At 42.6% G+C, this 14,828-nt stretch overlaps 1 protein-coding gene across 1 annotated transcript in view; it reads left to right on the forward strand.

The window, feature by feature from the left end:
* Window positions 1–2,678: 2,678 nt before the first annotated feature.
* Window positions 2,679–14,828, forward strand: part of plcb1 (phospholipase C beta 1) — a 28,561-nt gene continuing 16,411 nt past the window's right edge. The window contains exons 1-8 of the mRNA XM_030442134.1: window positions 2,679–3,223; window positions 6,400–6,477; window positions 7,448–7,516; window positions 9,415–9,555; window positions 9,660–9,739; window positions 11,118–11,171; window positions 13,832–13,907; window positions 14,407–14,507. Of these exons, the coding sequence (XP_030297994.1) occupies window positions 3,125–3,223; window positions 6,400–6,477; window positions 7,448–7,516; window positions 9,415–9,555; window positions 9,660–9,739; window positions 11,118–11,171; window positions 13,832–13,907; window positions 14,407–14,507 (698 nt within the window). The 5' untranslated portion in view covers window positions 2,679–3,124. The remainder of the gene's footprint in view (window positions 3,224–6,399; window positions 6,478–7,447; window positions 7,517–9,414; window positions 9,556–9,659; window positions 9,740–11,117; window positions 11,172–13,831; window positions 13,908–14,406; window positions 14,508–14,828) is intronic.

A 14,828-nucleotide genomic window follows, 5' to 3' on the forward strand; every position in this document is an offset into this window, starting at 1 on the left:
CTGTTAGTCCTGATAATCCACAGACTACAAACAGTTTCCATCTGAAGAATTTTCAACAAAACAATAAAAATCTGCAGAGTCTGTGAATAATCATTAATTGGATCCCTACAAAGAGAGATAAAAGCATCTGTGAACACTTTTTGCCACAGATGTCCCGCCGATACCAGCGAGGATGCATTTTTATGAGCGTCTCATTTAATTTATGTGTCTGTTGTGTCTGCTGTTTTTTCTGCAAACACTTAACAGCATGTTTTACTGAGATTGCTTTTACAGAAAAAAACATGACCGGGATTTGAATCCACGGCCCGAACGCGCAGCGTGGCAGATATTACAGACGTTCACAGGCTCGTGTCCTTAAACGTCCTCGTTTTCCTCTTGATCCCGTCAATCATCACACACATGCTCACACTCTCAAACCAACATGTTTTTTTTGTCACTGACTGGACTCTTCCTGCACCAAATCTGCCAATATTGGTTATAGAATTTGGAGGCAGAGACGTGTTGTTACAGCTTTCAGGCCGTTTGTCATTGACTGTGGGATTTTTTTTTTCCGATATTATTCCAATAGTCAATTATTGACTCTCTACTGTTTCGCCCACTCTCTTCCATCCTCTGTTATAATTAGTTACAGCTTGTAAACATGAACAAATCTCAGTCCAAAACTATGTGGAAATAACTGAATGTTTTTAGGTTCTGAGCTACAACTCATCATTCAAATCTATTTACGACCTCCGTGTAACAATTTGTAGCATTTTTTTTTTTATGTATTCAAGATTTTATTGATCGTATGTGAGCAGATTTTTTTAGTTTAGTTGTTTATTCGGACATGTTAAAGACAAAATTGTAACGTGATGTGAAAAATGAGACCTTCCCCGTCTCCTCCAGTTGTTTATAAAAGCCTGTGGACAATTTGTTTAAGTTGTTTAATCCTGATGGATGAGAAATGATTTTTACAAAAGTAAAAAAAAAAAAATTAGGGCATCCTTTAATACCTCATGTTGTACTTTGGCTAGGTGATATGTGATAGCTGCTGTGATCGGCTTTCTAAAACGGAGGCATAATGCTCCTCCTTTTCCAAAAACCGCCTCAGAGGAAGGCGTAAACATGTGACGTGACGAAGTTGGGCTGTGAACAGTTGACGACGAATTTGTCTTCAAAATAAGAGCTTTACATTGCACCCCATTGGAGTTTAGAACTGGGTTCTTAGCGGGGGGGTTTTAATTTGAAAGTAGCGACCGTTCCTAGCTTGTCGCTACAACAACAAGCTAACACAACCATACAGCTAGAGAGACGCTCACATCTCCCGGATTTCAGCGGCTGTCCAGTTGCTCATCTAGCAGGCGAGGTGGAAATAAGTGTACCTTCCGAGGCGGCAAATCGGCGGACCAAAACAGACCCCCAACTCGCCGCCCTCTGTCTAAAACCGCGACCTAGCCGCCAAAAGGACGGGCAGATTCGGGCTTGCTGCCCCGTCTAAAAACGGCTTCTCACTCACTCCTTCCAAACACTCAACTGCAGGCGGGCTTCCTCCACTGAATCACGTGTTGTAAAGACACTTTACCACAGGTTGAGGGAGGAGGCAGCGGCAGTGCTGCGTTTGGGCGCGCTTAAAAAATAATCCAGGAGGAAAATAGGAGCATTTGTTTGTGATTCAGCTCGAGATATAAAATGCTTCAGAATCGCTGTGTGTAGAAATGAGATCACGTGTATGTGTGAATCGAGATCGCGATTTTTTAACGATTTTTTGTGCAGCCCTACTACGTACCATTTTGACATTTCTGCTTAAATGACAAGTTTACAATCTGACCATGATGTCGGGTGGTGGAAAATTGATGGTGTTGGGGTTAAGTGAGATATAATTAGATTTCCATGGAACATTACTTTATTAAGAGGATAGAGAATACTCTCTTAATACACGTTATGACCAAATGATTTGACAAAACATAACAACAACATCAGAGAAACACAGAAAGTATGCACTACTGAGACCAGAACATGATCTTATATGGGTAGCATGTGTTTGTTTTGTTGTACGGAGCCTCTCGGCGCTCATATCGATACCCAAAACAGGAGAAAGTATCAGTCGTATCACCCCGGTCACATCTCTCCCAGTTTGGTGGTGTAAGATTCTCACTGGCTGTGCTCAGAGCCATGAACCCGCTGACAGCGAGCCAGGCCTTATCACCCAACGTCAGTGCCAGATCTCACTAATGCTGACCCAAGTGCAAATCCCTGCAGCCAGCATCCAAAAATCTGATGGAACCAGAAGAGCGGAGGCCGTTGTAGCAGCAGATTAACGCCGATGCTTTAGGAGATAGAAGCCACATATGGGTGGAATATTCGTACTTCTGGCAGTGGAGCGTTTATTCAAAAGTGGCCTCATTTGACCAAAAAAAAAATCCTGGTTTCGGTTTGATTCACCATCCACTAAATCGCCCACTCTCTTTTCCCTTTCTCTCCCACTCGCTCTTTATCTCCTCTCTTTTCCCTCCTTCCTCTTCTCTTTTCATTTCTGTCCATCTCTCCCACTCTCTTCTTTCTTTCTCTCTACCTCTCCACCGTCCCTCCTGCTCTCCCTCTCTTATCCCTCCCCCATCTGTGGGAAGCTGCCGTTGTGCGCATGTCGCCGATGAGTCAATTTGTGGAGGCAGTGCACGCACGCACACACACATGCACGCACATACACATACACAACACACACACACACACACACGTATCCTGTCTCCCACGAAGGCATCTGTTTCAGTCTGTCTCTCAGTGAGATGCAGCACCAACAGAGGAGAGAGGGGGAGACAAACAGAGGGAGGGAGGGATAAGAAAAAAAAGAGAGAAGACAGAAGAGAGAGGAAGGAGACACAGAGCAAAAGAGGAGAGAAGAGAAGACTGAATTTAAAAAAAGAGAGAGAGAGAGAGAGAACAGAAAGACAAGTGCAGCCCGGACTGGATGTGAGGAGGAGAGGATGCTGCTGCAGCTGAGCGCCTCTGACTGACTTCTGAGGAGTTTGAGCTCGGACATGACAGAGATGCAGCATCTGAGCGTCTGAGTCTGAGCATCCACCAGTTTGTGTGTGTGTGTGTGTGTGTGTGTGTGTGTGTGTGTGTGTGTTAATGTGTGTGTGAAGCCATGGCGAGCGCTCAGCCGGGGGTCCATGCATTAAAACTCCAGCCTCCCTCCGTCTCTCTCACACTGAGGAACGGAAGCAACTTCATTAAATGGGACGAGGTAAGGACACTGATTTTTTTTTTTTTTTCCCTCAAGTGTTTCACGCGGCGCAAAAAAAACCCCACACAGCTTTATTATTTTGAGCTCGAGTTCATGTCATGCGTGGGGTTTACTTTTTAATTTCATGACATGAATAGTAGAATATAATCGGGATGATGCCCGGCTGAATCGGATCCGGTCGAGTGGTACTGGAGTGAGAGGAAAAAGGAGGAGGAAGAGGAGGAAATGTGCCATGTTGTCAGATGTGTTTACATTCATTTGTTGATTGAGCTTTGGCAGTAAGTACCTGTGGATTAGACGCCAGCGAGACGGAGAGGAGTGTGACAGCACGCGTGTGTGTGTGTGTGTGTGTAGGTGTGTGTGCGTGTGTGTGTGTGTGTGAAATGCATCCGTGGTCAATTTCTAGCTTTGCCACCTGTTGGTATGGAATCTATTAGTATGCACTGACTGTACCGCTGTAAGTGTGTGCATTGAAATGTGTATTAAGACACACACACACACACACGCATGCAGAGCTCCACCTGTGCTGTCATGTGCACGGTCACAATACATCATTTGAGGAGTTGTGTGTGTGTGTGTGTGCTGGTATGCTGAAGTACGGGTCCTGACTATGAGGAAAAAAACGTGCTGTCCGGTTGCCATGGTAACTGGCATGGTTACCACCGCCTAAACAGATCTGATGTGTGTGTGTGTGTGTGTGTGTGTGTGTGTGTGCATCGATGTATTGAGCCATATGATATCATGAATCACTCACAGAAGAGCTCATCCAATACACCGCTGAACCAATTCACCGTGATTGCATCTTGTGTGTCTGTGTGTGTGTGTGTGTGAGTGTGTGTGTGTGTGTTGTGATAGTTGAATTTCTCCAACATGTAGAGCTGGGCTTTATGAAAAATAGAAATCGGGTTGCCATGCCAACAAGTGACAACCAGGGATCTAGTTAACCATCTTCTGAGCTTCATCCTCCAGTTTTTGATTCTGCTGAACGCAGGCTGCTGCACCATCAGGAGGGGAAAAGCGACTCAGACAGCAGAATCTGTGACCTTTTCATTAAACATGGAGGAAATGTACAGAACTTTACAAGCACTGACATGAGCACAAATATTTAATCAGACCGTTTCCCTTAAGAGATCCCGCCGGGGTCTAAAGCCGCTCTTAGAACCACATGTGCAGTGTGTCATGTGCCTTTTAGATCGATTTCTAATTTATAAACTTCCTTCTCTCCGCTGCTCTTCATGAAATATGACAGAATTCGTCGTTTTCGCTCAGCAGCTTAAAAACAGGGGTGCCCGGATCTGAAACTTATTGGTGGACCACAAGCCGAAAGCAAACATCTATTTTATTGTTTGCATTGTTAAAATGCAAAATGGCGCGAGGATTCCAAAATCCCAAATTTGACTTCCTTCACAAAGCGTCTCTCGGCCTGCTGTGCTAAAACGCTGTAAAATAATTAATAGTCAGTGTTTCCATGTAACAACTAATTATGTCTACACTCGGTGCCAAATGGAGAGTGTATCCTTACCTATACATTCACAGTTATTTGTTTGTTTCTCTACATTAGCCAGTTAGTTTAATGTGGCTCAGTCAGAAGTCAGAAAGATGGTGGTTCATTCCCCGGTTCCTGCTGTGTTAAAGTGTTCTTCTGCGAGATACTGAACCCTGGATTGCTCCTGGTGGCTCTTCCATTGGTGTATAAGTGTGCATGTGAATGGTTATTGCTCTTTGCATGGTGACCTCTGCCACCAGTGTGTGAATGTGTGAATGCTGACTGGTGTTGTAAAGCGCTTTGAGTGGTCGGTAAGACTAGAAAAGCTCTACATTATTTCAAATTCACAGTCCATTTACCATTTAACTTAATACAAAATCTGCGATACAGAAAAGAGTTTGGAATGCACCAAAAATATTGTATTTTGTCATTTATCTTGACGTTAATTTAATTTAAATTCATCATCCACTGACTGTAGCACAGGGCCGGCTGTTTAAAACATACCTCGACTACGATACTGTTTCCTGAACAACACTTTTTTCCGAAGTCTGTTTTAAAAAAAGATGACATTGCACGTACATTTTCTCTGTATCTGAGCATAGCTTAGTGTTTTTCCCTGCGCACCTCCAGACAGCCAATCAGAAGCATTATAACATTTTGGCGCAACAAGCACGCTGCATGCTTATTGGTTCACTGATGCTGATGAGATTAACTCCTCACGTATTGAAATTTGGGATCCGATAATGAGACATTTTTAAACACTCGATAGTCGGTCGGTGTCATGAGAAGTTCGATACCCAGCTCTTCTGTCGCATAATGGAAAAAATATGCATTCAACACGGAGCAGATTTTTGTATTTTGAGCGTGGATTCGCTCCTTCCTGCATCTGAAAAACAAGCTGTACTCGGCCAATCGCATGATGCCTCGTGAACTTTTAATCTTATTCTAAACCACCTGGAAGTAGAAAGCCATTTGATTCCAGCAAAGACTTAAATAGTTAAGTTCAAGTACTTTTCACCCATATCTGTAAAAATTAGGCCACCTCATTCCCAATCTGACTTTATGTAATACCGTTGAAGCCATTGAGAACACTTGTTTAACTGTATATACTTAAAGCCAGACGTAGAGGAGCTTTCAACCAAAATCCACCCGTCTTTGCTTTGTTGTGTGTTTGTGTGTATTCGTTGTTTGAAATATCTTATCTGGCTGCGAGCTGAAGACATCAAACACTGCACCTCCTCCCCCCGTGGCGGCCATACCTACTGCCAACATTTGAATGAAATACTTCTTATAATCAAACAGCTTAAAACCAATTTATACTATTTTTTTGTGCAAAGGCTGTTCAGACAGGCGGACATCAGGGCAGCTGCTCTCAGTCTCATCCCACCTGCAGCCAATTACAAACTGTCGGGGTTGATTGTTCAGGCGACTGGGAAATGTCACGACAGCTGAACAGAACTTTAGTCTGTGACATGTTAGAGTTACAAGATGTCCAAAATCACCCCGTTGTTCCCTCTCTCTAGAAAAGCACATTTAGAAACTGATGACACTATGACACCTCGTCTCCAGCACGAACAAGTCTTTATTATCGTTTATTACTGTGTCATTTTTTAATAGCGTTGGAATTCTTGAATGCTTTCTGTGTGTTTTCAGGCTGCTTTCACTCGTCTCTACTGTCTTTTCTCTGTAGGATCTGTCGACTGTAAATCCAGTCACCCTACACGTGGACCCACATGGATTTTACCTCTACTGGACCGACCAGAACAAGGTTGAACACACACATACACACGTCTTGAATCGCATCTGTAGGTCTAAACTGTCACCAACCAGGCAGATGATGAGGAGCTATTTGTAGTGGAGTTAATTAATTACGTCCAAATCTGACTCATCAATATGCAGATTTGGGTGGTAGAGTCATCAGAACTGGGACAAAAGTCAGATACAGTTCTGAGCCCAACAAAATCCATATTAGTTGATATATAACCCACTTATTAAACTAAACTGAGCCACAGTCAAATAAACAAGATATGTAGGAATAATCAGGAAAATGTACATGAAGTATTAAAGGTAAAATAATCAATGGGGAAAAGTGGCCGACGTAAAAACAGGCGTCACTATGACACACACGCTAGTTTGAGGAATTGTTTTAGCACAGCTGCTGGGTCAGGCGTGTGTGAGCCGACCAATCAGAGCACAGTGGGTATTCATGAGGGGGTGTGGCCTTAAAGAGACAGGAGCTATAAAACACGTAAATCTCTTCTAGAAGTAACCAAAAATAAAATTATGAACCAGAAAATAAACGCTTCTTTAAATCTGGATTCAATAGATTAGGTCAAAAACAGGACTTTTATTAATATTATGTATTAGGTTAACTATCAAATGTTGTGATGAAACACATTTAGACTTATTACCTCCAGTGTGTTCAGTATTTATATTTTTATATCTTAAAGAAAAATACAGATAAACCACAATGAAAGGTTGTAGGGACAACTGAACAGAACAGTATATAGAGAGCGAGTGATCATTGATTATCATAAAGACACACACACACACACACGCACACACACACACACACAGACACACACGCACTTTCTCTCCAGGTGGGCTGAAATCCTCAGCATGAAACAGGATGAAGCATTTACCCTCCCAGCCAGATGACAGCTGACAGTGTGTGTGTGACTGTGTGTGTGTGTGTGTGTGTGTGTGTGTGTGTGTGTGTGTGTGTGTGTGGTCATTAGGAGACGGAGTTGTTGGACCTGACCCTCGTCAAAGATGTCAGAACGGGGAGAAGCACCAAAACACCCAAGGTACCTCAAGGCTCTCATGCAGAACAAACTGATTTTTTAAATCTTCCGCATTGTGTTATTTCATCTCTTGCACCTGTTATTATTCTTTTATAGTGAGTTTTTTCTCTGCGACTAATCCCTCTCGTGTTTGTCCAGTATGTTTAATTCTTTTACTTTGACACGTTATTTTTCTACCATCTTATGTTGTATTTTACTGCTTTCATGTGCTGTCATTATGTCTTATCTTCCTTCCTCTGAAAGCGCATGTTGCCCGAGCAGTGTTCTATAAATAACAGAATATGATATACAGTATATCGTTCGCTGGCAGTCGCTCGGCGGTTCTGGAATGATTTTAAATCATGATTACTGTGGCTGCTGTACAAATCTCTAATAATCTCCTCCCTCTGTTCCTCCGCTACCTCCGCATTTATGTTGTCACCCAGAAATGGATGTTCATATTTCAACGTTTGCTGTAGCCAAAGAAAAAAGATTCATCCTCACCGAGTCTGCACAGTTTGGACAGAGGAGGGAATTAAACTAATTATGATCACACACAAACTCTTAAAGAAATGCATGAATATAACCTGAACGATGGCGTCTGACAAGAGACTGTAATGGATTGTCGTCAACTTCTTTAACGCTGTGTGGATGTTTATTCATGTCGTTAAATGATGATATTTGGGGGCATTAAAGGGGGAATTCTAGTATTTTTTAAAACTGAGCCCTTTATCAACATGTTTTGTGTGTAAATGGGTCAAACATACTAACAAGTTTTGGAATCGGTTGAGTAAATCGTCTCATCTGATGGCCGCGAAACGGCTGCAACACCTGCTGTGTAATCCTTTGCGGCAGCTACAACTATCCAAGTCTCGCTCTGAAATCTTGTGTCAGGCGAGCGATTTAGTTTGTTGCCTTATCTCGATTGTCAAAGTCGGTTAAGTATTCAGGCCTGGCTTTGAAAATGAATTCTTGCTGGCAGTTCCTCTAGATAAACTCCAAACCTCTCTCTCTAACTCTGATTCACGTTTCCACCTGCATCTTCCTGCAACAACTCGCCTCATCCTGAGATTTCAGAGTAAGACTTCTGACTCCTGTGTACAAAATGTATTCACCAAAACAGTCTGTCTCTGTAGGAATCACTTCTGTAATGCTGTCAGACACAACACCCAAAAACAAGCACTTTCAATTGGTGTAACTGTGACAGTCGACAGTCGTTTTACGTTGTAGGCGTGTCGCAGCTGCCTGCTGAGGCGATCAGCTGGAACCATTCCAAACCTTTTGCTAAGCAGGCTTTGAATCGTTTACACACAAAAACATGTAAATACAGTGGCCAGAATTCTAAAATACTAACATTTTATCAGACCTGCCTGATTGTTTTGTAATTTCCTGACCAAATAAATGTGTAGTGAGCATGAACGATAGTGCAGGGCCAATCTCCAAAACCTGACACATTGGCAATTTGCAGGGGATCTGCAGAGTTTCTGCACGAAATGGCACGAGCCGCTCGTGCCAACTGACAGCCTCCTCAGCCAAGAAACAAGATACCACATGTACCATGAGTGTGGTAAACAACATGATGATCTCTCAAATGCTTTTTCATGACTGAGTTCAAGCTGGAGGAAAATGCTGCTTTACCAAAAAGCTTCTAAAAAATGAAGTCAAACAGCCAAAAAACAGCAGTTTAAATGTTTTTTTTTAACATTGAACCACCTGATATTTCACAGATCTTTTATTTAATTAACATTAGATCCAAACTCTGACCACCTGTGAGATGTTTAATGCTCCAAACATCAGCACAGGTCAAAAAGCAGAAGTCGATAAACGAGGAAGAAATAAGAAACAAACAAATGATCTTCAACTCTCCTCCTGTCTGTGGCTCTGCTTCAGCCGACAGCTTTTTCTTCTGTGTCGTCCAATAGGAAGCCAAGCTGAGGGAGCTGCTCGATATCGGGAACCTGGTTGGCCGGCTCGAGAACCGCATGGTTACCGTGGTTACGGCTTCAGACCTTGTAAACGTCAACCAGCTCAACTTCATCGCTTCCCAGGAGGACGAAGCCAAGGTAATGAACTCAGGGACGAGTGATGACGATGACTGTGATGATGATGATGATGATGACGATGATGATGATGATGACGATGATGATGGAGTGTCTGATTTCGTCAGGTGTGGTGTGAGGAACTGTTTTCTCTGTCTTCCAACCTGCTGAGCCACAATCTCAACAGAGACCAGAGTCTGTTGAAAGCGTGAGTACATGCACACACACACACACACACACACACACACACACACGCACAAACACACACACACACATACAGACAGACACACACACACACACACACACACACACACACCCTCTGGCTATTTAAAGGATTAGTCCGCTGATGTTCTTTATCTCTCTTAATGTCCACAAATCCCATGAAAGGACCGAAACCAACAAAAAGAATTACCAACAAGTGTTGTGTGTCTGTTTCGTCTGTGTATCCAAAGGCAGACATATTTATTCATCTGAGCTCCGTTGCTGTCCAAAAATTATTAAAGAAAAACACATCAGTGAGCAACACTGTTGCCCCGGGTGATCCGATCTTTTATTTCCCTCAAGCAAACTGTGGTTTATTTTTGAGTCAATCCCTCCTACACCATCCTGCTGCCTCAAATACTCGCTGGAGCACCGACCGCGTGTTCTTCCGCTGCTAAAAATAGTCCCCAGTGAAACGCACTGTTTTCTCCTGCTTTCATCCGGTTTGCTGAAAAACTACAACGCCCAGCAGGAAAAAGAAAGAGTCTTCTTTAAAGATAAAGCAATAAGTTTAGTGGGAACAAAGAGGCTTGGACTGATGCATTGTTGGTTTTGCTCTTTTCATAGTTGACAACAAGAAATACAAAGCATTATAAAAGTCATATCATTGGAAGTTATTAAACTAACCCAAATCTTTAAGGATAAATTCATCCAAATAATTAAACCCCAGTCACCTCCATGCTGACGGAAAGTCAGGGGAAGTTTCGTAGTCCAGTTTCGCCGTCGTGATGAAGATTTAGGTTTGACGAAGGGTGGAAATAACTGCTTGTCAGATTAGTTTTGTATGTTGAGGTTTTCGGATACAGCTCCGAAAATATTATGTGGATTCAGAAATTTTCCCCGACTCTCCATCAGCATGTGGTTGAGGACAAAAAGACTGAATCTTATATAATCTTCTATAATCACATCAAGTTATTTCAGTTTTCATGTAATTTTGGATCACGATTCAGGATTAAATAAAACTACACACGACTGTGACTGTAAATCCTCAGCGAGTTTACATCAGATTACAGATTAAGTGTCCTTCTTTACGTCTCTACGTCGAATCTGTTGGTTTATAGGTTAAACATTTTTAACCTTAAAAGCCTTTAAACATATATATAAAATCCATTCTCTTATAGACACACACCATTTTTACTTTGCTGCACCCGACAGGCCTCGATTTGGTAAAGTGAGATTTTTTGCTGTCTGTTTAAACTGTAATTGGGAAGATCAGCGTATCTGAACTCTTTTTCAATTTGCTGTGTTCTCACTTGTGGAGTTTGAAAAGCCTTTTGACGCCTCGTGACGTGCAGCTCTGAACTTTTGTCCTCTCTCTGTTTCAGGTACGTCAGGTTAACTCTGCAGCCGAACGCGGAGGGGAGAATACCTGTCAAGAAGTGAGTTCCTGCCGATTGTTATTACCCTTCCTAATCTTTAATCAATGCTTCTCTGTGACTGTTAACTTTGAGGCACAAGCGAACAGTAGATGAGGATGTGAGAAAATAGCCCGACGAAATCAGCAGAGACGCGCACAAAACTGAAACTTTGCTCTTTCCTGTCCCTTGCTTCCAAAAATAAACTTAATTCCATGTGCACTTGGGAAAGCAAAAACAGGGACAGGATTCACGAAGGTGCTTAATTCAGCACTGACCTGGTAATCAACCACTGCCAGAGCATGAGATGGATTATATGAAGGAAAGCTGTCTTTTAGAAGCAAACGTGGAGCGGAATTAAGGTCAGTTGATATATCTTGGAAGTCGAACGAGGAGAGGGGATGTTTCAAAATGGATAGTTCGTAGATGGATCTTTCCACTTACCCGTAATGTTATTTAATCATCTTAATAGTTTCTTTTTCATGAGAATAGAACAAGACAGCACTCAGCTTCTTGTGCTCAGAAGGACAAAAAAATACATCTTAAAAACCTAAACAGCAGCGTCTCTTTCCAGAAATCGTGACCCGGTTACTCACATACTTGCTGTGAGTAGTTTCATGTACGCTTGCCAACCGCATCACCGAGGAGAAGCAACATGCGTCTACTCGTGGACGAAAGGTTATCTAGATGCTAGCTAGCATTACATCCCAGCTAAAGAGGATGGCGTTAATGTTTACATCTGATGCTGTCAGGAGGCTCTCGTCCATTGATAGATGCACGCTTTCTTCTGCAGCGGCGATTCGGTTGGCGAGTGTAGATCGATATAAAGAAACTAGTTCCACATTTAAGGAGACATATTATGCTCATTTCATTCTTGGGTTCCTACTAACTTAAAGCGAAACTCTCGCCAAAAAGCAACCGAGGCTTTATTTGGGATTGAATATGAGTCAGACCTTCGTGTGAAAGCATAATTACGACGAAAGAGGCACTTTTAAGATTTACCGTAGTTTCGGTTTTGGGCACGTTAATTTTGAACGGGAGTGCATGGGGCATGACATGCTAGCATCAAAATCGCTATTTTTAGAACACTAAGAAGACTCGACACAACATGAAACTTTGCTCGTAGCATCACCAGGGTCTATATTCATGAACACGAGCATTGAGAACATTGTTTTTGTACACAGAGTTTATGAAAAAGAGGGTTTTTGAACTACTCACGTTAGCTGCTGCACCTCCTGCCGTCATGGCAGGCAAAAAAGTGTCGATCCCCGAGTGCGACCTGACAGGCACGCTTGAGGAGTGGTTCACCATTACTCTCCTGCCTGTCAGGTCGCATTCGGGGATCAACACTTTTTGTCTGGCATGACGGCGACGCGCAGGAGCGCAGCAGCTAACGTGAGTAGTTCAAAAACCTTCTTTTTAGTAAACTCTGTGTTCACAAACAATGTTCTCAATGCTCGTGTTCATGTGTAGAGACCCTGGTGATACTACGAGCAAAGTTTCATGTTGTGTCGAGACTTCTTAGTGTTCTAAAAATAGCGATTTTGATGCTAGCATGTCCTGCCCCATGCACTCCCGTTCAAAATTAACGTGCCCAAAACCCAAACTACGGTAAATCTTAAAAGTGCCTCTTTCGTCGTAATTATGCTTTCACACGAAGGTTTGACTCATATTCAATCCCAAATAAAGCCTCGGTTGCTTTTTGGCGAGAGTTTCGATTTAAAGTAAAACTCTCGCCAAAAAGCAACCGAGGCTTTACTTGTGATTGAATATATAGTGTAAATGCATAATTATGACGAAAGAGGCACTTTTAAGATTTACCGTAGTTTCGTTTTCGGGCAAGCTAATTTTCAATGGGAGTGCTACGGGCACTTTTAAGATAGCATCAAAATCTCTATTTTTAAAACACTAAGAAGGCTCGACACAACATGAAACTTTGCTCCTAGCATCACCAGGGTCTCTACTCATGAACAAGAGCATTGAGAACATTGTTTGTGTACACATAGTTTACTAAAAAGAAGGTTTTTGGACAACTCACGTTAGATGCTGCACCTCCGGCGCGCCGCCATCATGGCAGCAAAGAAGTGTCGATCCCCGAGTGCGACCTAACAGGCAGGAGAGTTGTGGTGGACCTCCTACCTGTTAGGTCGCACTCGGGGATCGACACTGCTAGCATAAGAGAGCCCCTGCACTCCATTAAAAATTAGCTTGCCCGAAAACGAAACTACAGTAAATCTTAAAAGTGCCTCTTTCGTCGTAATTATGCAATTTCACAAATAAAGCCTTGGTTGCTTTTGGCGAAACTTTCACTTTAATTACGTGCCAAACTAGTCGGCAAGTATTAATTATACAACTGTGAGACGTGGTGATGTAGTATGATGTCACAAAGTCACTGAATTAAAAAGCGGGACTGCTGGCGATGCATTTGAGGAGCAGTGTTTTCTGTGGGAGAGAGGAGCTTCTGTAGGTGCAGATGGTAAAAATGTATACAAGTAAACTTTCGGGAGGTTTGGGGAAGGTAACAGTTAGAGGAGGACGTTTTGGGGGAGTTAATTAGAGGGAGCAGTGTGGAGGAGATGCTTTAAGAAGTCAAACTGGACGTTTTGCGTCGGCGACATGTTGTGTTTACGGATGAGCCGATAATGGTGCGATGTCCCTAAACTCTTAACCCTCGTCTGTTGCAGCATCGTTCGACTGTTTTCGTCAGACAGAAAGAGAGTGGAGAATGCCCTGGAGAACTGCAAGCTGCCCTACAGTCGGGTAAACACCTCCAATAAGTTTAAATTACATGATTATAACAGTTGATACACAAGAGATTTGAGCGTAACCAGTTAGAATACGACATGAATACATTGTGTTGCTGCCTCTGCGGATTATATAAGACGCACATCATCTTTTTCAGCTGTTTCGTTCCTTTTTCTCCATTTTCTGTTCGGCTTTTTATCTGACGCTTTTTGTCCAGCATGACTCACAGTGCACGGAGGGGTGAGATGATGAGCTCAAATATCTAGGTCATCAAGTTTTTGAAGCAACCAGTGAAAAAAAAAAGGCATAAATGTAACAGTCGGATTCCTCTGCTCACACTGGATCTCACATTGCATCTTCACTGCGAGCGCTGAAAAGTTGTTCTGACGGAGGGGAAAAAGTCTGGGAAATAAATCAATCCAAGACGAGGACACAGTTTCTTTATCGCCGGCAGTTTCAGCTCCTGCTAATTAAAAAAAGATGTGGTGATGTTAATGTCCTATATATCTGACAGGGTGACAGCATCAAGCTGGAGGATTTCACTCTTGAAATCTACAAGAGCTTTTTGGACAGTCTGTGTCCTCGTCCTGAGCTCGGCAACATCTTCAAACTGCAGTGAGTAATCAGAAATATCCTTCACCTTGTTGACAGCGACCATCGCTGACCTCTGACTGACTTTACTAGTCATTAAAGGATTATTCCACTAATTGTACACACATTAAAGTGTGTTTACAGGTCTTGGGGAAGCTGTGTGTAATTTCATCGCTCAGTGACTCAGCTGCATTGTGGGAAATGTAGTTGTCAGCAGTCCCCTGGTCCTGTACCACATGATCAAAATCGACACAGAACCAGAGATATCACCTTTTTTATTTCACCCATCCTTCTTCCTTGTCAAATGTTCATCATTGATAATGTAGTACTTATTTTCACATACGC

The sequence above is a fragment of the Sparus aurata genome, chromosome 15 (assembly GCF_900880675.1).
Source record: "Sparus aurata chromosome 15, fSpaAur1.1, whole genome shotgun sequence".
NCBI classification, from domain to species: domain Eukaryota; kingdom Metazoa; phylum Chordata; class Actinopteri; order Spariformes; family Sparidae; genus Sparus; species Sparus aurata.